The following is a 27,421-nucleotide window of genomic DNA, read 5'->3' on the forward strand; positions in this document are numbered from 1 at the left end:
GATGAAATCGGATAGGGATGAAATCTTTTAGGGATGAACGGTTTTAAGAGTTTTTAAGAGTTTTAAAGAGTTTTAATCAAATGCTTTATAAGATAGTATAAATAATAAATGAACGTTAATATAAAACATGAAAAATAGTGGATATTAACATACCCAAACATAAGTGGACATATATTAACATTTTTTACCGAGAAAATATTAACATACGTATACTTAATCGGTCTCGACCAGCCCAGATGCAGGATATGCGATGATGATCTGCCCTCCTTCGAAAAAGGCAATGCACATCAATGCGTTTCGATCAATCTGTGCTCAAACAGGATCAACGGTGTTCCTACAATTCTCACAAAATTTGGAATTTTCTACCAAAACCCAACCATATATTTACATATATAAATATATATGTGACATCTTCGTAAAATAAAGGTATTCGCATTTCAATCCTTTCATATACATTACACATATACAGAGGAAGGATTGTGTGAGAAGTTAAATATTTTACGACAAGGCGAGAAGTTTTAATATCATATACAATTAGTTGATTACACTCTTTTAGGTGTGTTTAATCATATATGATTAAGCGTCTATGTGTTGTCAATGCAACATGTACATGATCATATATGATTAAACTTGTGTATCATGTGCGTAATCATATATGATATTCAAACTTCTCCTCTTATCGGCAATTATTTGATGCCTACCCGCTTTCAGTAAAAGTGTTCTTCAAAAGAGTGACAACGATATCTAACCAATATCCTTGTCATATTGTCTGTGTCATGCATTTCTGTTGCAATCAGATATAGTAAATACTCCCCTTTACATCAAAATTAACAAAAAGATGTATAGATTTTCAATATCATCATTTTTTATTTTCATAAGCAAACCATTTATGAATAAACGCAAATAATTCCAAACACCTTGTTCTTGTGGTAATTATTATTCATTTAGTCAGGAAATGAAGTCATTAGGTCGAATGGCTCAATGAAGTTGATCAGTCAAATCACATACAATTTAGTGTTATATATATATATATATATATATATATATATGTATGTATATATATATATATATATATGTATGTATAGAGAGAGTGGGAGAGAGAGAGAGAGAGTACCAAACTCCATCATCTTAGCTTTGAAGGTAGCAAGATGGTTTCCTCCCCAACACTTCTCTTGAGTATCACAGCAATGTCCCCATTATAGCAATTCATCTTGTTATTTATAGTTGTTGATCAAGAGCCATTCCCAATGTAACCAAATAGCCATGGATATCCACAAAACGATCTTCTTGATGGCCATCCTCTTCATTTACAGTCACCATACCAACTCTTTGTTACTTGGTCTCTATCAAGATCAAGATTCTGATATAATGCTTGAAAAAACAAGCAACCATTTCTCAGAACATAGGTAGCATCAGTCAAAAAATCTGCAAATTTATATTCATTATTACAATGTTGTATTCTTTGTTTGAGGTTGTATCTTTCTTTTTATATAACTATGTCAATTTCCAAGCACCTCGACTAATCTCATGGGGCCCTAAAGCTAACAGTCACAAAAACTTCTGGTGGCCCTAAGGGACTCAAACCTAACCAACCTGACCAGTTGGCTACCCCCAAGGGTTAAGGTCGTGCCCTTTTGACCAAAAGGTCGAGGGTTCGAGTCTTGATTTGATAATTCATGGGTTTTGCAGGATTGATGATATGGATGAGATGGAAGATGACTCATGGGCAATGGTGCAGAAAAGTGGGAACCAATTTGTGGTGAATGATCAGCCGTTTTACGTGAACGGATTCAATACTTACTGGTTGATGGTATTGGCTGCGGATGAGTCTACAAGAGGGAAAGTCACCGAGGTCTTTCGACAAGCATCGGCTGTGGGGTTGACAGTGTGTCGAACATGGGCTTTCAACGACGGTCAGTGGCGTGCGCTTCAGAAAAAACCTTCTGTTTACGATGAAGATGTTTTCAAGGTTCTTTCTATCCCCTATCTATCATCTAAAAACCCGACCAGTAAATCCCATGCAGATATATGGTCCGGGGGTGGTAGGATGTACACAAACCTGCCTCTATCCAATGGGGGTAGAGACCTCTATCTATCATCTATTAAAGTTTTTTTCTTACCATATGCGAGAGTCTACAGGCCTTAGATTTTGTGGTGAGTGAAGCAAAGAAATTCAAGATTAGGCTTATACTGTCATTGATCAACAACTGGGGTGGTTATGGTGGCAAACCGCAATACGTCAAGTGGGGGAACGAAGCCGGCTTAAATTTGACTAACGAAGATGATTTCTTCTCTCATCCGACTCTTCGAAGCTACTATCAATCCCATGTCAAGGCAAGTTTCTAGCCTTTGTGTGCAAGCGTAAAGATCTTTTCTAAATCTTCAAGGGGACCCATCACACYGGTCCCACAACCATCATAGGAAGGTAAATCACRTGGTGSTGYCCASKRRSMYCYYYTWTATGGATGCCTACCATCTTACCACTACGGCAACATACGGGGACCACTAATCTTAGTACAGTTGTCCCAATTGTTAAAAACAATCTTTTTACAAAAACAATGTTACATGTAGTCATTTGATATGTYGACATGGTTTATTGGGTGTGTAGACGGTGCTGAATAGAGTGAATACCGTAAGCAACATGACCTACAAAGACGATCCCACTATTTTTGCTTGGGAATTGATGAACGAGCCGAGATGTCCATCGGATCCTTCCGGAGATAAACTACAGGTATTTTTCCATTCATGAAAACCAATCGGCATATGTGCGCTCTGAACTAAGTAAAAGGACCAAAGGGTCTTTGACCCAACGATATCCAGGTCATAGGTAGATCCCAACCTCCCTATGTCAAGGGTTCAAATCTCAATCGGAAGGAGTGTATGTGAGTATCTGTCGTATATTATATATACTTAAAAAAACTAAGTAAACGGTGTGTAATTTTACAGGAATGGATAGAAGAAATGGCAGTTTATGTGAAAACTATTGATCCAAAGCATCTGGTGGAGATTGGTCTTGAAGGATTTTATGGGGCTTCAACACCTAACAAGGTTCAATATAATCCAAATACTTATGCTCAACAAGTGGGAACTGATTTCATCAGAAACCATCAAATTCTTGGTGTTGATTTTGCTTCTGTACATATTTATGCCGACTCTTGGTAAGTCTACTAAAGCTTGTAACTTTCTATAACATGTGCATGCCAACATATAAGCCAACTTATTTTTAAAGCTTATTGGAAAAACCCCATTTTATTAACCATACCATAAGCTAGCTTTTTGAAAAGTTACTTTAAAGTAGTCTTTCAACCTGTTATATTAGGTCATTTTATATTCTCATCTACCTTATTAACTAGTTTTACCAAACAATTAATGACTAGTTTATCATCTAATAGCTAGCTTTTCATGCAACGAACTTTGCTATGCTTCCTATTTTGGATATCGTACTTTTATAACTTCATTTTGGTAGCTTATATGTGACACCTCGAATATTTTTGCTTAATCAAAATAATTCAATCATTATCTTTTTAATTGTTATTTTTGTTATTAACATTGGTGATATTTTTTAAATGCTTACATTATCAGCTAGTTTGCCAAATATAGTTGTATATCGTAGGTTGTACAACAAACAAGATGTTATGCTGATAGATGTAATGCTTTTATGAAGGATTTCACCATCAATATCTGATGCCCATATCTCATTCACCAAGTCATGGATGCAATCACATATTGATGATGCAGAACAATACCTTGGGATGCCGGTGGTTTTCAGCGAGTTTGGCGTATCTGCAAAAGACCAGGGATACAACATATCATTCAGGGATACACTGATAAGCACAGTATACAACACAGTATTAGACTCGGTAAGAAAAGGAGGGAGTGGAGGTGGAAGTCTTCTATGGCAAGTGTTTCCTGATGGAACCGAGTACATGGATGATGGGTATGCAATTGTTCTTTCGAAATCTCCTTCAACGTCAAACATCATATCTCGACATTCCACAAGGCTTACGCTCTTCAACTCGTTGTGCAAATGGAAATGCCATTGGGGTTGCAAGAAGAAGCATGGCTTCCAATACCATGATGAACTTTAAACAACAATGGTATACACTCGTACTAAAAGAAATCAAGTAATCAGCATATGTATGCTCACATTGTGGATGAATTTGCATGCAAGTAATACTATATGTTTTAAAGATACATGAAAGTATGTCAAATTACCAATGGACCATTGGTCCAACAGTACCTGGATTTGGATTTGTTGGGTTACAGTAAACCCGGCTTCCCAAGAGGTACAAGGTTCAAACTACACCAATGGTGATGTGTGTGTGAATATCTACGGTATATAAATATTAAAAACAAGTATGTCAAGTTTTAGTTAGTTGGGAGTCTATTGGTTGAAATCCAATGGATATAGGTTGGAACCGATCCTATCTAATCATCCATTGGATGTTGAATTTTTGTCAACCGACCCGATCCAATTAACTTTGGACGACCATTCTAATCCAATAGATGATTGGATCAAATCAGTTTCATCAATTGGATTTTACTGTTGGTTGTCCATTTGATCAGATTAAATCCAGCTAATACTTAGCTTCAATCCAATTATCCAACCAATTAATCCACAATTTCAACTAATTCTTCATATGTAATCCAAATTTTCTTAAAGACACTACATGTATACATCAAATAAAAACAAATGCATATCCATACCAATGTTGAAATTTATAGATCTTTACTTGTAGATCTCAAAGTTAAACGCCATCTTTTACCAAAAAAAATTGCATAATTGATGTAACTTTCACAAATGCAGTTGTGCACACTGCACTACAAATGACTCCATTGTGCATGAAATAGAGCATAAACATAAGTGTTCAACAAAGAGAACAAAGGTCAACACAAATCAATTTGACTACTTAATCATTTTGCATCAAATTATTCAGCATCTACCAAACAGCTCTTAAGCGGTGCCACCCAATGGGGTGTGTCTGCGAAGAAAAGAGGCTGCAGGCTGGACATAAGTAAATCCCTGAAAGAGGTTAGCCGAGCCATTTGGGCTGGATGCGGGGGAGTCCAATAGTGGCATGTCGGTCCACCGTTTGTCAAAGTTAGCGATGCATTGGCTTCCAGAAACTTCGGGCCGAAAACTTGGTTGGATTTCTCGAGCATCTAATTTCTTCCAGTTGATCTGCTTGAACCACTTGTGATGCTTTATTTCATCACTTCCCATCGACCCATTGCCAAGCCGCTTGCTTGGATCCTTTTGTAGCAACTAGAGATGGAGAAAGTGAAGAATTTTGTTACCCAAGGAGATATAGTGGTCAAACTATTTAAAAACTAAAGCATTTGTCGAAGAATAACATCAAATATAGAAGGTAAAAATGTTTCAAAATGCAATGAAGTTTGTATTGTTCCTATTTAGTGTAGCAGAGATTTTTTTCTCAACATCCATATAACAAAGTTTCCTATTGTTTTACCCATTTGATCATTAACTTGCTGATCTTACATCATTTGATGATGTGAATGTTAACTTTATCATCCACTTTGTCATATGACCCTTTCATAAACATTTTGTAAACCTTTCGTAATACGGGTATCCACGTCATTAAATGTTACAAGATCACCAGGATACCGCCATACCGGTTATAATGGGTACAAAATAAGAAATTTTGGAACTTCGTTACATCGATTGTTCGTTACACCAAGTAGGAACTAAACCAAACTTTTGTTGCATTTTGGCCAACATAAAAATGACATGATAGAAATTCATTTTGATTAAAGATCAGAAATAAGTGAACTAACCCCTTTCAGCAGGGCATGTGCTTCGCTTGTTAAAAATGCAGGTAGCTTCAACTTATCCTTCACTATCTTTTTCTGTACTTTGTCCCGATTCCCTCCATGAAAAGGTGGCTGTTCAAAATCGAAGGCAAAATTGACATATATTAGAAGAAATTCCACAATAAGAATTAAGAAGTTTACAACAAAAACCAAGACAACAGTCGACTTTTGAGTGTCAAATAGGCGATTGTTCCTCCATGGTTAGAATAATTATAGAGCCGATTTGAAAGTAGGGTATGGGAATGGGAGGAGTTAGGATGTAGGCAGACCTTATGTCAACCACTAGGGTCGAGAGGTTGTTTTTGTTCGATGGGCAAGGATTTCAACAAGAATATTCCAAACATCACGATTCAAAGAACTAATTTAGCATTATGCATAAAATAATCATATAACTTGTTCACCTGTCCTGTGAGCATCTCAAACAGCAAGATTCCAACGCTCCACCAGTCTGCAGCTTTGTCATGGCCCTTGCCAAGAATAATTTCAGGTGACATATATTCTACCGTCCCGCATAAAGAATTTGATCTTGCATTCTCATCAAATTCTTTTGCTAGGCCAAAGTCTGTAAGCAAAGCCTGAAAAAAGAACATATGTCATGACTATAAAAGTCTTAGAAGAAGGGTGTGTTTGTGACAAAGAAGAGAACAAGATTGTACATGGCCATCTACATCAAGTAGAATGTTTTCAGGCTTAAGATCCCTATGCATTATGCCGTTTGCATGAAGGTGAGAAACAGCTGAAACAATCTCTGCAGCATAAACACGAGCCAGATCCTCTCTGAAAGCATGAGCATGATATCATAATCAGTTTTATATCTTCAACATTTTAATGATTTACAGAAACTGATACTAAAACAACTCACCGGAAAAGTCCATGGTGATATAGCTGGAAAAAAAGATGTCCTCCATTCACAAAGTCCAAAACAAGATAAAGTCTATATTTAGTCTGAAAGCAGAAAGGTATATGGTTAGAGCTCCCTTAGCTGGGAGTTGGGCCCTACTGCACCAACTGTCCTTGGCTTGGTGACATTAGAGGAATTTTTCTTTCCAAGTATATATAATTATATACGGGAAAACTCACACACTCCTCACCTTCGGTGAGGCTTGAACACTTGACCTCCAGAGAGGTTGGGATCTACGGGTAATTCAGGTACCTAGAGGTGCACAAAAAGCCCACCCAAGCCTGAAGCCTGGGCCTAGTAAGCCTGAGCCCGATCAGGCCAACATTTATTTTCAAGGCCCAGTTAAAGCCTGGCCTGAAAAAGCCCAAAAATACCCAGTTAAGCCTGAAAGAGCCCGATCAGGCCCTCCTTCAACCCCAAAGCCCGACCTTTTTTTCCTCAGTGGAAAACAGGACTGGAAGGCACGGGCAGGCCCGAAAATGCCCGGGACTTGTGCATCTCTGGGTACCATTGGGGGCTGGTCCCATGGGCCTTTCCGGAAAGTTCTCTTACACAACTTTTCCTTTGTACTTCCCAAAGAGGCTGTTTGTTGACTTGAACCATGGTCGTCCTCTCATAAAAGAGTAACCTTAATAGACGGGAGAGGAAAAACCTTTATATGAAATATCTCTTGATTTTCGCAAAAAATAAGATTTTCATGACTCAAACCCATAATTGTATGGTCACAAAATAGTAACTTCAGGGGTTGGGGAGGAAAATCTTTAAATGTAGTTATCCTTGTATTTTGCAAAGAGCCTGATTTTGTGGCATAAATCCATGACCATTCAGCCATATAAAGTCACAAATAAAGCATACCAAACCGGCCCAGTGAACCACCTTGAAAGTAGGGTCTGGGTCGTGAGATGTATGCAAACCTGACATTTGCCCTAAAAGAGTAGAGCAGTTGTTTCCATGAAGATCCCAGCTTAGTCATAAAGTAACAAATGAGCAACCTTATGGTTGTTCTATTGCCCACCTTTACACGTAAAAAATAAACAAAATGTGCAGTTTAGGAATCTGTACAAAAGCTACCTGGAAAGAGTACCGGAGTTGGACTATAAAGGGATGATCAACCTTGGTCAAAATATCCCTCTCTGCTTTCATGTATTCAGCATGATTTTTCTCCACAATCTTATCCTTCCTCACAACCTTCATTGCAAATATTTCTAAAGTGTCTCTCTTTCTCACTTGATATACTTTTCCAAACGCTCCTTGCCCAACAACTTTCATGACCTCAAAATCTTCAAGGCCTATGCTTTGAACCTTTTCGCACTTCTCATCACATCCATAACCATTTTCAGAACCTTCCTCAACTCCTTCGTCTATCACATCATTAAAGTCATCTATGAGCTCTAATGATTCTTCTGTTTCACATATGGTTAGGTTACTTAGATTTAGCAGGTGGCTGACACGTGGTGATGGGCCCACTAAAGAATGTGAACGGCTAAAAACGACCACTGGATCATCATATACAATCTCAGTTGAAATCTCAGAACTTCCACGGCTAGGATGAGCCGGTAGTGGACCAAATGTATCAGAGAAGTCCAATTCAACGGTGTCTAATGTTCCATCAGGTGGGCAAAGAGGGATGTGTAAATAGTTCCGAGAAGATTTGCACGTCTTGTTTTCCATTAAAGCGGTTAATTGAGAAGAAACCATGGTAGAAAATAGCGAGGAAGGCCCAAAGATGGTTTTGTATTTATTTGCCTAAAACAATATAACTATGGATGGAAAGAAACTAAGATTCGAGCTGATGAGAGACTTCTACCAATGGCCTTAATTAGAAGGAAGTTCAAGTAAACAATCGGATTCTTAAAGAAATTTGAGAGAACGCAAACCAAAGTACAGTAAGTGGAGCTGCTGTTGTTTCCCGATTTACAGGAAACGTTGGATGCCAAACTGTTTTTTGAATTCATGAAGATCTGGTCGTCAATTCTGCTTACATAAAAGAAAACACGAATAAGAAAGCAAATCAATAAGTCTGAATAACTAACAATTTTAATTGTGTGAGTTATAGTTCATGGTTCACTAGTTTATTCTTCATTTGCATTTTTTCGATCCTATTTCATACGATGACTTCACATGTGACTAAAAAACAGAGAAACATACGCTAAACTATGCACCATTAAGTTTCCCATCACTAAAATATCATGTTTTTGGCTACTAAGACATAATTCCGATGACACTATCCGTAATATATAGCCACAGTCCCATTCGCAACATTTAGAGCAAATTAGTCCATATGTCCGGTTCAAAGGGTCCGCTGTTGAATGTTGATGTGACTAGTTCAGAAATTATACTTTTCAAATATAAATGGAGATGGATTTTAGTTGTTTTTTGTTTCAAAATGTTCTACTATCATGATAGATTGTTCTATAGTTCTACTTTAATATGAACAGTCATTTTTAACCTACACCCAAAAAAATTGTTGTTGAACTTTGAGGATAAAAAATGTAACTCAGTTGAAACTCAAAAGCCAAATGACAAATTTTCTTTCAGGATGGAGGTGGTGATAGGAAAAGCAAAGAATAAATACTTCCATTAAGATCTAAGAACAGATAATCCAAGAAATTGCACAACCCCATCCTTTAAAAAGCATAAATTTTACTTTTATGCATCAATCATCCATGAATGTTGCAGAGAACACTTTTACATGACACAACAAGTTTCTGTTCTGTCATAGCACACCAAAGGCACCCTAAGATCTCACAACAAGATCAACCAGACTATTGACCCAAATAAAGACAATCCTAGTTCCATGTTTATGAGACCATTTGCTACTTCAAACAAAATATGCAACGTAAACCTATCACCTATAAAACTAAAAGTTACTTCGTTTGTTGCAAAAGGGTCCAATTTTGACTTTTATAGTCAAATTGACAACTTGGTCAAACCAATACTAATATGAATCTATTTCCAACCTCAGAGGAACACAATTGTTGCTGTTGAATGCTAGTTTCCTGTGGAAGATACTACATTTAACATAAAATCATTTCAATTGTCAATCCCAAAAATTATAAAAATATCCCCTAAAAAGCCAATAAGATCTCAGATCTTTCAAAGAAAAAGCTTAAATCATCACAAGATTCAACAAAGGAAACCAAATTTCTCAATTATGTGAAACAATTCATCCCTATATTATGATTTAACAATTTAACAAATGATAGAAACAAGAGATCGGTATTTTCATACGCCAAATAATACGGATTCAAGAACACAATTCTGCTGAAACGAATATAAAATCTCGAGAAAGCATAAACAAAAACAGATCGAAGAAGAAAAGAAGAATAATTGGGGTACCTAGGAAGTGGTTGAAGGATGATTTTGGGCGGTGTGTTTTTTTGGGGCAGCAGTTCTTGAGATTACAAGATTGAAAAGCGAAATTGTTGGGCCGCCACGTTAAATTAGGAAGACCAATTTCCAAAAGAGTGGCTTTACCACGTGTCAATCGTTGAGCGGCTAATTGGATACAATACAAAATCCTTTTTCTTTTTTCTTTTTCTTTTTCTTTTCCTTTTAAAAGATACTTGGAATATTTTAAAATTTATTCGGATATTGGAATCGTATTTGAATGGATGGTTTTCATTTAAATTTATAAAGTACTAATTTTTTTATAAATTAGAAGTGTATTTGTACAATGTAACGAGATACATCTTGATTTTAATGTTTCGTTTTTTTTGTCACAGTCTATGTTATAATACGGTTTTATGTGGTTTTGAGAAAACAATAATATTTTTATTTTTGAATGAAATATAAATATAAAGATATCATAAAATTTTGATATATACTGATATTAGTACCAAACTAACAATTTAAAATTCTCATTTTTTTTGTGTAATTTCTTGAATTCATTTTTTTATTGTTGGTTTAATAATATAACTTTTTATAAAGATAATAATTAAGTTTTTTGTTAGAATTCAATGATTATCCTAATTATATTTTAGATTTTTTATATTTAAAATAAGATGTTTATCCTCTATTTAATTATGTTTATCTGTAGTTAGTTACACGAGTTCATTCATGGAGTTTTAATCAATTGTACTTATGCACAAATTACTTGTAATCTTGAATTTTAAGTAATATACATCAATAAACAGTACTTGATGCATAAAAAATAATTTTTAAGAGTTTTTCTCAAATGTTTTATAATATAGTATAGATTAAGGGGGGTTGGGATTGCTTATTTTAAACAACTTAGGCTTTTCTATAAAAAAAACACTTATCAATTTATTATAAGTCATAAGAGTTTAACTTCTTCAAAAACTTCTTATTACTGGTTTGGCACCAGTATAAATTGTTTATCCAAACACTCAAAAGTGTTTATTACCGATGTCACACCGAAATAAGTCAATAAGTTGTTTTTATAAGCAATCCCGAACACCCCTAATTACTAGTTGTATAGTTGTATGTAATGAGACACAACTCAAGAATGTAAATTTAAAATAATTTTTATTAAAATATAAAATTTGAAATTTACCGAGTATTTTGAAATTTTTCATTATAAAACAACATATGGATTCTTAATACAGATTTCTAACATCACGAATGTTGTTTCATATGTGAAACAACATATGGTGTCATAGACAATATTGGTTTACAAAACAAATGATCATGATCAAATGCAATTGTTACTGAAACATCCACATGTTGTTTCATAGGTGAAACAATATTGGTATGAAACATACTCGTTCTTTATTAATTCATATATGAAATATCACTGATTGTTCTTTCTTTTGTTTTCTATTCACCAAATCTTGTTTGGTTTTTCATACATGAAACATCATTGTTTTATGTTGAAGTGTTTTTCACCAATTGTTTTGTGTTGTTTGATATTGGAAACAATACATGTTTCATGTATAATGCTAGTTTGCAAAAACATGTGGTGAAGTATAACTGTAAATGAAAAAATCCTTTTGGTATCTTATAAGTGAAACAACAAGGTAAACCGAACAGCAATAATTCAGCGGGTTTGGGTTTTCTTTCTCCATATAAGATGTTCTTGTATTCTTTTTTAGTTTATTTAATTTTTTCCATGTTAGGTTTCACTCGCAGTGACACTGGTACCATAACTAAAACTTTAAACCATCATTAAATAAATCTCTTCAAAATATTAAACACGACATTTTTTTGATTTATCGAATATATAAAAAAATTAAAATTTTCTTTTTTTCATACAAAGTCTTTAATACCGCCGTCTGCATAGTAAAATCAATTTATCGCCAATAAAAACATCATTTTTTCATTACGTATTTTTAATATGATATTATATAAATAAATAAATAAAACTTTAAGCAAATTTAAGTAATTTTAAGCATAATAAAACAAAGAACGTATATCATATAAAATAAATAATTTAATAAAAGCAAACAAATACACATACAAAAACCACATGGATATCACATTTTATTTCTTTTCAAATAAATAAATACATAAACATTGATGTGTTCTTCTAAATAACAAACAGTCACACGATATATACTGGTTTATTAATAACCACAATACATAGAATGACATAAAAAATACAAATTGAGAAACTCTATAAATATAACAAATGGAGAAGAAAATTTATAATAATAAAACTCCACATGGATCACACTTACTCATAATCTGATTGTTGTCTAAAAACAAAAAAAAAAACTTGAATAAATACAAATTATTAATAAAACAAAATTATGCAAAATAAAAAGACACATAAAAAAACGCATACACAATATAAATAAATTCTAAAAATAAGGATGACGAAGAATCATGTTTAATAAAATATAATAGAGAATAAATTTTTGAACAAACATTCGTCAACAACATATAACCCACATAAATTATAAATTAAGATGTAATATTTGTTATCGGGAAAAGTTTATAGAGGAATAACATTCGGTATGGACAATAAAAGTATTCTACATAACAAAAAATACAATATATAATGCATAGAAAAACAAATGTAATAATAATTAAACAAATATAATAACATGGAATAAAAACCATCCATTAACAACAAATAACCCACACAAATCATTATATAAAATGTAACAATTCTTACATGAATTTTATGGAGAAAGAACAACAATATCGACGATAAAAAAATTTGCAAAAAAACACAATACATCAATAACAACAAATAGCTTACATAAAAACATAAAATGAACCATAAAGAATGCAGCTTCCATCTTGATTTAGGTATTCGATTGTGTAGTTTGCCATATAATGGAAGAATTAGTAAAACAAAAGAAAAAATGTTAAATGAGATATAATATATATAGATGAGATTAGAAAACGGAATAGAAAAACGAAAGGTCTAGAACATTTATAAGTTAATAAAAGACAATTAAAATAATCAACAAAATAAATCTAAAAAAATCTAAATTTTTGAAAAATAATAATTATGAAATAACTTTTCCACAAAGTGTCACATAAGAAACTTCATATTTTACTTTTAGATTTATATAAAATAATGATGTCAAATGCTCAATTAAGGACATCTCTGGCTTGAAAAATTTTGTTTTTATTTTGGAGAAAATAATGAAATACACATTTTTCATTCACGGGTAAAAATAACTTATTTAACATTTCATAAATATAAAACAATGAGAAAATCTCTTTTAAAAATCATCTTGTGACAATGTCTCACACCATTTATTGTAAGTTTATTTTAATTAATAGATGGAAAGATGAAAATAATATAATAAATATCAAGAATGAAGATGAAAAAGTTGGGGGGTTAAACTTTTTAAAATTACCAAAACAATATTTTAAAGATTTTTATAGAATCTTGTAATCATAAAATATAAAAACTTTATTCGAATTTAAATGATCTAATCGTAAACACAATCATATCCTACGATAACAATAAATCCAACAATATTGAAAAGAAAAAATATGTAATAACAAATCCATTTTATAAATAATATAATTTTTACATGCCTTTTGTAAAACCTTTTAAATTTTCTTCAACTCTTATTTCTTCATTACTCACCAAACGATTTCTGTAAATTGAAAAAATCTTGAAGTAGTCAAAATTTAACGTATTTATCAATCACGTATAAATAGTTATTGTTAATGGAGCTTGAATTCGAAAAAGATTTATCATATCCTATGATTACAAAATATCAAAATTTTATTCGAATTTATATGATCCAATCGTAAACACAAACATATCATATGATAAAACAAATCCAACAATATTGAAAAAGAAATATGTAATAACTGATCACATTTTTTAATAAATATAATTTCTACACACCTTTTAAAATCTTTGAATTCTTCTTCAACTCTCACCTTCTTCATCCCTGCTAAAAGAATTTGTAGGATTTCATTTTGTTTATTATTGAAACTTTGAAAAATAAATTTCATTAAGAAATAAAAGAAAGTAAATGTAAGAGCAAATCAAGAGTTAGAGGTTAAACTTGGGTATACAAAATTACAAAAAAAAAATCGATTAATTATGAACTATACATTCTTCATACATGGACAGAAAAATCTTTAATATATTCAACATTTAAAAGAATCAAAAAATTAAGAAAAAAGATAGAAGAAGTTCTAAGAATTAGAAGATGTCACCTCATTATGTTTGGTTTCTTCTTTAATATATGTATTGTTAGTCCCGAAGGGGATGACAATAAACAAAAAGTAATTGTAGAAGGGGGGTTGAATACAATTACACAGACTTTTTTCAACTTTTTAATTGTTATTTATTTATATCAAGAATTAATACACACATAAATACAAAAAATTGTTGCTGAAGATAGGAAAGGAAAACCTAACCTAAACAATCTTACAAGTAGAAGAACTTTCAAGAACAACACAAAGAGTTCTTGAAAGAAAATGAAGAACACTAAGAATTTCTTCGCACAAGGAGAGCAAGGGAGAAGAAGAGAATAGCCGATTGCTTTAAGAATGCACTAAGTAATCTTGCAAAAGCCAGTTGTGTGCATGGGAGATGTACACTGCCTTTTTATACTACCTTCAGTATTTAATGCATGGGGACACTTGTCACCTGAGGATAAGAAGGCAGAGGTTGACTTGACCATTGTTGATATCTCATTTTCATCGTATACAGCGTGCATACAATACTATTCATGCAGAGACAAACTTTTGCAGAGATATGGTCAGTCTGTAGGAAGATCTCCTTCGGATGGATATGTAGCTTCAAGCAGCTACTCACAAATCTTCGATCCATGAAAATTTTCAATCTTCGGTCCATGATCTTCAATCTTGAGTCCATGAAGATTTTTCAATCTTCAGTCCATGATCTTCAATCTTGAGTCCATGAAGATTTTCAATCTTCGGTCCATGATCTTCAATCTTGAGTCCATGAATATTTTCAATCTTCGGTCTATGAAGATCTTCCTTCAATTGGCTTGTAGCATCAAAATATTTTCAATATTTATTTCAGCTACTTTGGAGTCTTGGTGTATATACTACACAGTTGATCCACAGCACTGCATCGGTGACCTTCTGTCTTCACATCGGCTAGTCTTCGATTTTGTTAATGGCTTAAGTATGTACCAAGACACCAATATACAAAKAACCAATAACTACTAAGTGTTGCTAATGTAGAGGAACAGATCAGTGAGTCATCACCAAATCAATAGGTGACCCAACAATCTCCCCCTATTTGATGATGACACAAACACTTAGAAAGAAATAAATACAAGAAACATAAACTCTAAAATTCTTTGAGAAGAAGAATTTATAAATTGTTGTGACCCATGTACATATTCTTTTTGGGTTCTTTTCTTTTCCTTTTTCTTTTCGATTTTTTTTCGATTTTTTTTTATTTTTTTAATAATTTTTTTTATTTTTTTTAACTATAAACATATATACAAAACAAATAACGAAATCAGAGATAAAAAAAAAACTTTAAAGTAAATACTGAAAAATCAATTGCATCTATACTAGACAATGAATTAAATATTTACAGTGAAGAAGATAGTTCAAGAAGAAGAAGTCACATAGAAAAGCTAGCAATCATCATCTACTTCCATAACATCTGAATCAGCCACTGCAAGAACATCTCTTCTCTTCAGTTCATCCGAGATCAATGTATAAAGAACTCTTCCGACTTCACCAATTTTGATTATACTTAGTATCACGTGCAATAGTTGAGAATCAGCTATAGGTATCTCAGAAGCTCGGAAAAATCGAAGGCAACTACTCGCGTCCCAGAAGAATATTTCATGCTCAAGAGCGGACAAGATAGTTCCTTCCGGATGACAATCATTTGAAGGAAGGGTAAGATCAAGATGTGAGACATCAGGGGCCTTACCTTCCTTTGATAATTTCTGAATAAGCGAGTCTTGATTTTTGATGGACTTCGAGGCAGAAGCAGATTTAGAAGAGCCAGCTTTGCTTAACATTTTCTTTAGAAAGGAGAGTTGTGGAGGGGAAGGCAGCTTGTAATGCATCTTGATCATTTGTATCTTTTTCAGAAAGCGATACAAATGACTCAAGCCAAATTCCTTGTACATACTTCTGCTTTTATTAAGAAACTTGATGATCTCCATCMACTCAGTAAGACCGTAGGMATTGATCCAAGATAGCTTTTMTGTCCTCACTACTMTGTTTTCTCGACCAATAATCAAATAGATCAGATTGGAATCATAGGTCAATTTTTGAGGACCTTTGATTCTGGCACTGACAATTCGAGTAGTAATGTAGCATCGGAGAATTGAGTCATTAAACCATTTAATTTTTTTCTCTTTGGTTTCTTCAAACTCAGATAGTTGGACCAAGGAGTGAGATATGTTGGCTTCCTCAAATTGCTTTTGAAAAGCAATTGATTTGGCCGCATCCTCAGCAAAAATACCTATAAGATGAAGATCAGTTTCTTGAGGACATGAAGCTTTAAGCACAAGTCTATCGGCTGAAGAGACTTCAGATTGATATCTAGCAATTTTAGCTGCTTTAGCTGCAGCAGCTTCTTCATCTGAGGTCATAGGTGCCTTTCCTTCTCTGTGAGTTGGGACTAAGTCCCCAAAAGCAGTGGGAATATCATCTTGAGAATGTATAGTACCAACATCAACAGATAATGAAGACATAGAGCACGGTTGCTCCCCCTCAACAGGTACTGCAGCTCTATCATCATGATCAAATAGCTCCCCCTCAATAGGAGCATCACAGTTTGACTCCGCTGAGGTAGAAGAGGTAGAAGCTGAGTCGTCGTCCCCGTTTTCACTGATAGTTGGATCAATTGTCTTCTCCCCCTCAGTGGGAACAGGGGAAGGCACATGAGCATTAACAGGGGGACCCTCCACATTGTCAGTGGAGGAAGGCTCATAAGTAGCAGCACGGGAAGAGGGAGTAAGGGGAGCATATGTGGCACGTAGCAGACGTGATATACCACGATGAAGAGCGCCAAGAAGACCAGAATTAAACTCAACACGGCGATTGACAACGGCTAACATAACCCTGTCTGCTTCCGTGAACTGACTAGGACCCAAGTCAACAGATATCTCTGTATCTTTGTCTAAGAACAACTTGGATATCTGTGTCTGTGCATCCACCTTGGAGTGTAGATCTGCTAGAGACTGGAGAATTGCCTGATTTGTGGCAGCCTGACTTTCCGATTGAGCACGAAGATCAGCTATAGCTTTAGAGATGCTAGACTGAGAATTTGAGAGAGCAGTCATAAGAGCATCAAGAGAATCAACTGTATCTTTAATAGCTGTAAAAGCAATGCCATGATCTTGCAAGGCGGCACTGTACTGGCGCATCTCATAAGTAAGGCTGGAGGTAAAGCAATCCAATCTCCCAAATAAATCAATGCTGAGGGAGGCCTGTTGAGAGATGAGCAGCTGACACTGAGATGAGAAACCTCTAAACATGTTCACCACTTCAATGAGTAAGGCATAGATCACTCAGGAGGGGAGGGAGTTGAGAACTGAAAGCCCGGGGTAGAAGGGGGTCTTGAAGGAGAAACATCAGTTGGAGTAGGTGAGCAAGCTTTGATTGGGCTTGCTGACCCACTCGGAGAAGAACCACCAACACTCTCAGTAACACCGGCGCCCTGAGAGTCACCGATGGGAGTATCACTAATGTTGGCGTGAGGCTCAACATCTGTATCGATGATATCGGCGGGAGGCTCAATATTTGTGTCAGCAACACTGGCGAGAGGCTCAGTATATGTATCACCAACACCGACGAAAGGCTCGGTGTCTGTATCATCGACGCCTGCGTGAGGCGGGTCGCCGATTACCACTGTAGTAGAGGTAGTAGGTTGGTAAGGCTCACACCTACATCCATAAGTAGATAATGGAGAAAAGAGATGTCAATATCAGACAGTGCTGATAAATCATCCATCTGTGCAATATCATCAAGATCATCGATCTCGGGTGATAGGCCGTGAATATGTGGAGGAGAATAAAGACCTCGGAAAAGGGAGGTATCCGAGTCATCACCAAGGTCATGTAGAGATGCCAAGGTGGAGTCATGTGGGATCCCCGTATGTACAACAGTGTCCTTTTGATAGGGCACTGAGGAACTAGGGGGTGTATACCAGATGTCCTGGGCTCAGTAGGACCAACTTCAACAACCTTGGACTGTTGAGAGTCCTTGGTTGGAGATGTGTGTTTAGCCCTTTTTGGCTTCTAGGTCTTCTTAGATGAAAAGTCAAGAGGGGAGAGAGGCGGGGTAAGACTCCGAAGGCGCTTTCGAAGTCATAGCCTCAGAAGCAGATGCGGAGGATGGGGGAATAAAACTATCTGCCAGCCGTCTCCGGACAGAGGAGGCGGCCTCTTTTGAGGCAGTAGCTGAAGAAGTAGAAGGAGGAGGGGCCACTGACATGGAAGAGTGTTGGGTGACCTGAGCAACATGAGGAAGGACCCCAGCTACTGTGGTCACAGAGCACTCTCCCCATACAGGGTGAGAAGAGGTGGCAAAAGAAACCATACATGATGGAAGAGGAAGATCTGTAGATAATGATGCCTTCTTTAGAGTCTGAATGCCAACTTGAGACACTTTAAGGTCATAGAAATTATCAGTATCGGCCGACATACGTGACCCAAGTTTATCAGCAATCAGCATGGATATAAATCTGATAAAAGGCACAGTAGAGCATTTGGCACTACCCATCTTCTTTACCAACTCCCCAAAAAAATATCCAGCAAAATCAATTTTCCATTGGAAAATAAGTGCATGAGCTAGCTGGGTTACCGAAGTGGGTGACTGATCCATTCCTCCAGTCTTAGAACACAAACATTGAATAAGATATGAAAAGAAAAAGTTCCAAATACCACCCATATTCTTCTTATAAAAAGTGCTTTGTTTTATCAAAGCAAGGTCTTGCACATAACCCATGGTGGAAGCAACAATATGAAGATTATCAACATATATGAGTTCATCATAAGAGGGATAAGTAGAAAGATCCAACACTCTTCCTATATCATCAGCAGTAAATGATACATCATTATCAGATAATATAGTGGCATACACAGCTTTGGTTGACGCATCATATACACATGTAGCCCAAAAAGCACCCAGTAGAGATTTACTCATCTTTGGAGGATAAGTAAAAGCTTTATAAAGAGGGCACTTACGTAGAAATTCGATGATGATGTAGAAATCGGGATACTTTTCATTGTGATCCAACAATGCCACAAAATTGCATGGAGAAAATGTAACATCATCAGCAGTGAGGGAAACAGATTTCTTAACCTTTGAAGCTTTGGAGGGAGTTCCAACTTTAAAAGCCATGGTTGATGAACTTGAAAACACACAGTAAGCTTTGGAGAAGAGAGGGTGAAGAAGTTTAGAAAGATGAGAAGATGAAGATGGTTTAAAAAGTGAGAATGGAGGAAGGAAATATATGGTGGGTGAAAGGGTGTAATCTTGGGAATCCAAAAAGTCAAAAAATTTGACAAGGTAAAAAAATAGGTGTTAAGATAGGGGTGTGGGTTAGGGTTCTTGCATGAGTATTAGGTGGATGGGATGTGTAGATAGGGGAGAGGGTGTGGGGAGTGGTTAATCGGTGAGTGAAAAGGGAGAGGGAAAAGGAAAAAAAATATGTTGGTGATTGGGGGACAAGAACCGATAAGAGGAGAGGAGAAGTGATGTGGGCGGCAGCCTAGGACGGGCCGAAGGACAGCGCGGGGTAGTAGGCAGCGTAGGCAGAAGGGCGGGAGGACGGCGTGAGGCCGTATGCAGCATGCGGTTTGAGGGAAAGCCGATTAGGTTCGGTTTAAGGGAAGAGAGAGAGAGAGCGATCGGTTTGAAGGGGAGGGGGTTTCAGCTTAGGTGACCGATTTAGGGAATAGAGAAATCGGCTTGAGGAGGGGGAATCGGCTAGTGTATTTGGTTTGAGAAAGAGAGGAGAGGGATAAGCGAATGTGTGTGTGTGTGTGTGTGAGTCGGCTAGGGAAGAAGCCGATTAGGGTTGGGAGAGGTGTGATAGAGAGGGGAGCCGATTGATAGAGAGAACTATGAGATCGGCTTGGGAGGGGGGGAATAATCGATTTGTGTAGAAAAGGAGAGGTTGAGGTTCGGTTTGAAGAATAGAGGCCGAATTGGGATCGGCTTCTAGGAGAGGCGTGGGAAGCCGAATAGGATGGGTGTGAAAGGGAGGATCGGCGTGAAGGGGAAGGGAATGAGGGAGAGGCCGATCAAGAGAGAAATCTGAATGGAGAGAAGAATGAGGGAAAGGGAGGGTTCGGCGTGAAGGGGGGTGCGCGATCCTTAGCAAGCCGAAGGAGAAGGTTCGGTAAGAGTTAGAAGTCGAAAAGGAAAGGGTGAGGTTCGGCGTGCTATGATCGGTGGGGGGGGGGGTTTGAGAAATTGGTGTGTGTGTTTAGGGTGAGTAAGGTAGCCGAAGATTGGGTTAGCGAGATCGGCTTATGGTTTGATTTGATAGGAAACCGAAAGGAGAGAGAGGAGGCCGGCTAGTGAAGAAGGAAGGAAACCAAAAGGAGAGGGGAAGGGGAGGGGGTAGGATCGGCTTGCGGTTTGGTTTCGGCTTAGGGTTGGATAGAGGGGAGGGGGATCGGCTTATAGAGGAGCCGAATAGAGAGTGGAAGCCGATTAAGTTGTTGTGAGGGAGAAGCATAAGGCGAAGGAGAAGGAGGGGTTATAGGAGAGAAATTAGAGAAATAGTGGAGTGAGAAGGGTTAGACCCAAAAAGGAATCGGCTTGATGGATATGGGGAGAGTCAAAACACAGAGTTAGGGTTTAGGTTCGACCCAAAGTGAAGAGGCCCACATACCTATTGTAAACAAAAACTTAGTATAATATTCACAAAAAATGAAACCACTACACACAAACATAAAATAAAAACTTTTTTTTAAATATTAAATAAAATCAAAAGAAATTCTAATACTATATATATATATATATATATATATATATATTTAAGCTATATAAAAAGAATTCACATTGAGACTTTTTAGAGAGAAAAATAGAAACTGATTTTGAAGAAAAATTATACGAGTGTAAAACTCATCATTTTAAAAAAATCAATATTTTAGAAAGAGAGAAACATACTCACACAGATTCCAGACACAAACTATTTTTAAAGAAGACACACAACCCAAAAGAATTAGTGAAGACAAAAAAAAACATTATTTGTCAACATTTAACATTCCCAACTCACAGATCAGAAAATTAAACCGAGCTTCATCAAGAGGCTTGGTAAACAAGTCAGCAAGTTGATAGTCTGTGGGAATAAAATGAAGTGCAACATCACCTTTCATCACAAGATCTCTAATAAAGTGATACCGAATACCGAATATCAATATGTTTTGTACGAGAGTGAAGAACTGGATTGTTGGCAATAGCGGTGGCACTTGAATTGTCACAGAAAATAGGAATTTCTGTGAATAATTGATCATAATCAGCTAACTGATTTTTCATCCATAATACTTGTGCACAACACCTACCTGCAGCAACATACTCAGCTTCAGCTGTTGAGGTGGACACAGAGTGTTGCTTCTTGCTAGTCCAACTGATTAACTTTCCACCCAACAACTGACAACTACCAGTTGTACTCTTTCTGTCAACTTTGCAACCTGCATAATCAGAATCTGAAAAATCTGTTAGATCAAAACCTGAGTCTTTGGGATACCAAAGACCTAGATTGGGAGTACCCTTCAGGTACCTGAAAATGCGCTTAACGGCTGCCAAGTGAGATTCCTTTGGATTCGCTTGGTATCTTGCACAAAGACATGTGGAGAACATTATATATGGTCGGCTAGCAGTAAGATAAAGTAAGGAGCCGATCATTCCCCTATAACTGGTCACATTTACCGATTTGTCATCGGGGTCTGCATTTAGTTTCAAGGGGGGGTGCCATTGGTGTTTTCATGTAAGAACACTCATTAAAATCAAATTTCTTTAAAAGAGATCTTTAACATATTTGCTTTGATTTATAAAGATTCCTTTGCCGGATTGCTTGACTTGCAAAYCCAAGAAAAATGTGAGTTCACCCATCATACTCATTTCATATTTACTTTGCATGAGTTTTGAAAACTTTCTACACATAGATTCTTTTGTGGCACCGAATATGATATCATCCACATAAATTTGTACAAGAATAACATTACCTTTATGTTTCCTGAGAAAGAGGGTATTGTCAATTTTACCACGGGAGAAGCCGTTCTCCAAAAGAAAAGTAGAGAGTGTCATACAATGCACGAGGAGCCTGTTTGAGACCATACAAAGTTTTGTCTAATTTATAGACATACCCTGGATATTTAGGATCCTCAAAACCTGGAGGTTGCTTCACATAGACTTCTTCAGTAAGTTTCCCATTCAAGAAGGCACATTTTACATCTATCTGGAAAATTTTGAAGTTCTTGAATGCAGCATAGGCAAGGAAGATTCCGATAGCTTCCAACCTTGCTACTGGAGCAAATGTCTCATCATAATCAATGCCTTTCTCTTGCCTGTAACCTTGGGCAACGAGTCGGGCCTTGTTTCGAGTCACTGTTCCGTTCTCATCCATTTTTTTTCTGAAGATTCACTTTGTGCCAATAATTGTTTTGTTGGTTGGTCGGGGGACCAGTCTCCAAACTTTGTTATGCTCGAACTGCAGTAGTTCTTCTTGCATGGCACTGATCCAGCTAGGATCATCAAGGGCTTCTTCAATTCTTTTAGGCTCGATGAGAGATATAAAATTAACATACAAACAAATATTGCCAGCACCACGACATGTTTGGACACCTGCTTGCTGATCACCAATAATTTGCTCTATTGGGTGATCTCTGATCCACTTAGTGGCAGGAGGAAGAGAAAGAGGAAGAGGAAGAGAGGTAGAGGTACTATCAGCATTCGTCAGAGGATTGGAATAGACAACTACTGAGGTTGGGTCACAGATGTCCCTAGTAGAAGAAATAGGAACATCAACACCAGTTGAGGGTTCAACACAGGAAAGAGGTGCCGGATCAGCTGGTTCTTGTTCAGGACTGACTGATGGGATATTCATGTTGAATGAAAGATCTCCATTCTCATCTTCCTCAACAGGTGGAACATCATCTCCATTAGAGTGTGGAGGTCCACCGACTGGAGTTGAATTCTCAGAAGAGTGAGATTCCAACCACTTGTTTAGCTCAAGATCATTACTTTGGAATGATGATGTTGCAGGCACTGATCCAGATTCATCAAATCTGACATTGACATATTCATCAATGCACTAACGACGCATGTTGTACACCTGGTAGGCTTTAGAAAAAAGAGAGTAACCAACAAAGATTCATTCATCAGATTTAGGATCAAACTTTCCTAACTAATCTCTGTCATTCAGAATATAGCATGCACTACCAAACACATGAAGGAAGCTGATGTTTGGTTTTCTATTATGAAATACTTCATAAACAGTCTTATTGTATCTTTTCACAATTATAGACCTATTTTGAGTAAAGCAAGCTGTATTGACAGCTTTAGCCCAAAAATAGGTCGGAAGACTTGCTTCACTTAGCATTGAACGTGCAGCTTCACAAAGTGTACGATTTCTCCTTTCAACAACTCCATTATGTTGTGGAGTCCGAACTGCTGAGAAATTTTGAGAAATACCTTTGTCATCAAAGAAGCTTTCAAGAACACTGTTTTTGAATTCAGTGCCATTGTTACTTCGAATTGATCTGACAAGTTGACCATTCAAGACTTCAGTCCGCTTCACAAAATTGATAATTTCTTCAGCTGCATCACTCTTGTGTTGAAGAAAGAAGACCCAAGTATATCTTGAGTACTCATCCACAATTACAAGAGTATAACGTTTTCTACCCAAACTTTGAACACTCACGGGACCACAAAGATCCATGTGGATCATGTGCAAAGGAGCATAAATAGAAGAGCACATCTTGGACTTGAAACTTGCTTTGGTTTGCTTACCTTTTTCACAAGCAGCACACAGCTTCACTTTGACATATGACATCTTCGGAAGTCCAATAACCAAATCTTTACTAGAAAGATTATTGATGGCTTTGAAGTTGAGATGGGACAACCTTTTATGCCATAGCCAATTTTGATCAGCAGTAGCCTTGGAGTAGAAACAGATGTTGGTGTCAGAAGAGCTAGAAAAGTCCATGTTGATCACATAGACATTATCCTTTCGGACACCAGTTAATACCTTCTTGCCAGAAGAGTCAAGAATAGTACACTGGTTTTCTTCAAACTTCACAATRAAGTTGAGATCACATAGTTGACTGATGCTTAACAGATTGTGCTTCAGTCCATCCACATAAGCTACTCGGTTGAAGGTAACGGAGCCGTTAGAAAGAACACTATATCCTTTAGTAGTACCTCTGGCATTATCTCCAAATGTTACAGTAGGACCAGGTTCAGACACATAGTTGATCAACAGGAACTTGTTTCCAGTCATGTGTCTTGAACATCCACTGTCCAAGTACCATATATGTCGGTGTCCTAAGCCCTGCCCTATCCCTGAGTCTGAAAAAGGAATTCTTGGTCCAAAACCCTCTTCATCCTCTGTCCTTCCTTCCAAAGCTTCTTCTTCTCTAAAAAAAAATCCAAAAAACATGTTAACACAGTTAAGCACACACCTTTAATTTCTATTAAACCTGTGTTTATTTATCGAAAATGTTATAACTGTGGTGACACTTTTCACATGGCCAAGAAATGTCCCAAGGAATGAATCTCTAGGCCAATAAGAAGAGAAAGAAGAAGATACTCCTAACCCCAATGGACCCATTGTAAAATGGGTACCTAAAAACTGATTTATCTGTGTTTGCTAGAAGAAGTAGAAACCTTGGAAGCCTTTTTCAAAGAAAATGGTCTAAGAACGAACTCAGTAATAGAAGGTACTGAGGTACCAGTCTGAGAAGCAATAGCTGACTGAGATGAGGTAGCCGAAGGCTTATGTTTTATCTTAAGTTTGGATTTTGGCTTCTTATTTTTGATAGGCTTGTCCACAGACTTGTCTTTCTCAGCAGTAGAGAAACGATGATTCAAAGGATGCTTTAGATGCTCAGATGTTTTAGATTTAGAAGAACATGCATCCGAAGATTCCTTAAGAGAGAGAGAGTTAAACACACAGTCGACAGGAACATTCTCAGATTAAGAGTTTGGATTGTTAGCTTTGACAAAAATTCCGAACTTAAGAGATATTCCATTATGATTAGATCTTGGAGAAAGAGATCCAACAGAATCAAATAAGTTAGATGGAGAGGAGGAAGAAAGAATGTGAGAAGAAATGCACATAGAGTCATCAGGAGCACACAGATTCATATCATCATAACCTAGGCCAATCTTTACTTCAATAGGAAGTTGATCATGTAAAATTTTATCTAGGTTCTTGGATGATCTAGCCCATTTTTGAAGAATGGCGTTTTCTTTCTCCAGCTTCTCAAAGACCTTAGTTTTTTCTTTGTTAAGAACATTGTTTATTAACTTTTGTTCTTTAAGATCATTTTTCAATTTATCAAAGTCTTTCAGTTGATTCATGCATTTATGTAACTGACTAGTTAGACTTTTGATTTCAAGGTCAATTTTCTTCTTAGCAGATCTAGCATTGTAAAGATCAACAGATAAAGAATCATAAGCTTGAACCTTTTCAGATTCATAGAGAGAGGAGAAGTTGTTTACCTTCTTTGGTTTGACCAGATCTTTGGCATCCTTGGAGGTAGAAGGTAGATCAGCAGCAGTAGAGGAGGATCCCTTGATAGAGTCTTCTATCTCCTGGATGTTGGCCATAAGACACAGATGTGCCATGTCCTCATCACTGGAGGAAGAGGTTGGCTCATCAATCCAGTCATGAGTCTCAGTGATGAGACCCTTACCATTTCTCTGAAGGATCTGGTTCTTTGCCTTTTCTCTCTTGTACTTTGCCTTGTACTTATCGTGAGAGGATCGGCTAGAGGGATGAGAAGSATGACGCTTAGAGATCCTTTTGCTTTTGCACTCAGCAGCAAAGTGACCTTTCTTGCCACAGTTGAAGCACTCCTCATTGGATAGATCAAGAGGATCTGATCTAAGGTTCTTCGGTCGGTGACCTTAGATCTGGGAGAGAAGTTAGAAGAGCCCTTTTTGGCATACCTTTTGAAGTTGGTACCCATCATGGCCATGTTGTCAGCTAAGTCATTAACTGAGGGTTCATCACCCTCATCATCAGCATCATCAACATCATCAGCATGACTTTCAGCAAGTTCTTCTTTTCTGACAGCATCTTCTTCAGTGTCAATCATATAAGTGATACGAGGTTCACGGACTGGCTTCCTCGTATCATTGCAGAGAAGGGCAATAGGAGAAGAGGTTTTGGGATCCTTCAATAATGCCTTTTTCAGAAGCTTGGTTTGCTCATAATTATGGAGAGTTCCATAAAGAGCAGTAAGAGGCATATTTTCGAGATCTAATAGTTTTGTGGCCAAGCATGTAGAACCATCTATTACAATTGGATCAAACACAATGTATATTCAAGTTCAAGTGTAAAGCCTGAAGCTGTAATGGATTTGGACTTGGCTATCTTGTAAAGGATATCGATATTAGCATCAATATTGTCAATATCATTTGTTAGAGAAACTACAAGTTAAATAGAGAATATGGTTGTAATTTGGAAGCAGAAAAGGTTGAAAGACTATGGTGACAAAATATGATACAGTAAAAGCTTTGAAAATAACCAAGAAAATGGTGATTGATCTACAACACCTATCAACAGAGAATATGGTTAAATGAAGTTCTTGGTTATGATTCTTGGGATTTCACACCCATAATCCTTATTTYTGCATCTRYTGCAAGAGATATATCGACAAAAAATGAGCTCGGAATTTAGTTGGGATTACATAGCAGGAGCCGGAGACGATGAAGAGAGTTGGGCAAGAGGTTTAACGCCTACCTTATTTTGGAATAATGTCTATGATTTAATTAATTCAGGACTTGATGCGTGTAACCAAAAGGTAGCGGGAATTGTTGAAAARGATAGGGTGTATCGTGCACAAAGGGGACAGAATGCTCCTCAGGTATCAGTTAAACCTACAAAGTTGGCGAGCACCAATTCAACTCATATCCAAGACCAACCATTAGACGTAATTATGGAGGATGGAACTGGTGGACACTCATTAGGTGATAARCATCCGATATACTGGTTGGGTTCGACAAATCTTGCAGTWTGTGCGACTGGATATGGTAAGCTGTTTTGTATACATGAGAGTTAATAATAGTTTGCATGATATGAAGGATCGTGTGAAAATAGGAGTTAAGGTGAGAAGTGTA

General features: G+C 36.6%; 2 protein-coding genes across 2 annotated transcripts; one reads left to right on the plus strand and one right to left on the minus strand.

The window, feature by feature from the left end:
- Positions 1–1,156: 1,156 nt before the first annotated feature.
- On the plus strand, positions 1,157–4,194 carry LOC112512649 (mannan endo-1,4-beta-mannosidase 6). The gene is made up of 6 exons (XM_025118718.1): positions 1,157–1,406; positions 1,690–1,969; positions 2,140–2,334; positions 2,609–2,731; positions 2,947–3,158; positions 3,665–4,194. The coding sequence occupies exons 1-6, from the start codon at positions 1,264–1,266 to the stop codon at positions 4,086–4,088; spliced, it is 1,377 nt and encodes a 458-aa protein (XP_024974486.1). The 5' UTR covers positions 1,157–1,263; the 3' UTR covers positions 4,089–4,194.
- A 566-nt stretch (positions 4,195–4,760) lies between these two features.
- Positions 4,761–9,330, minus strand: LOC112513311 (serine/threonine-protein kinase AtPK2/AtPK19-like). The gene is made up of 6 exons (XM_025119539.1): positions 7,805–9,330; positions 6,695–6,777; positions 6,489–6,609; positions 6,234–6,407; positions 5,797–5,904; positions 4,761–5,266 (listed from the first exon to the last, which is right to left on the minus strand). Exons 1-6 carry the CDS (start codon positions 8,429–8,431, stop codon positions 4,955–4,957), a joined length of 1,425 nt encoding a protein of 474 aa, XP_024975307.1. The 5' UTR covers positions 8,432–9,330; the 3' UTR covers positions 4,761–4,954.
- Between the last annotated feature and the right edge of the window lie 18,091 nt (positions 9,331–27,421).

The sequence above is a fragment of the Cynara cardunculus genome (assembly GCF_001531365.2).
Source record: "Cynara cardunculus var. scolymus isolate 2C chromosome LG 5, CcrdV1, whole genome shotgun sequence".
Taxonomy (NCBI): Eukaryota; Viridiplantae; Streptophyta; class Magnoliopsida; order Asterales; family Asteraceae; genus Cynara; species Cynara cardunculus.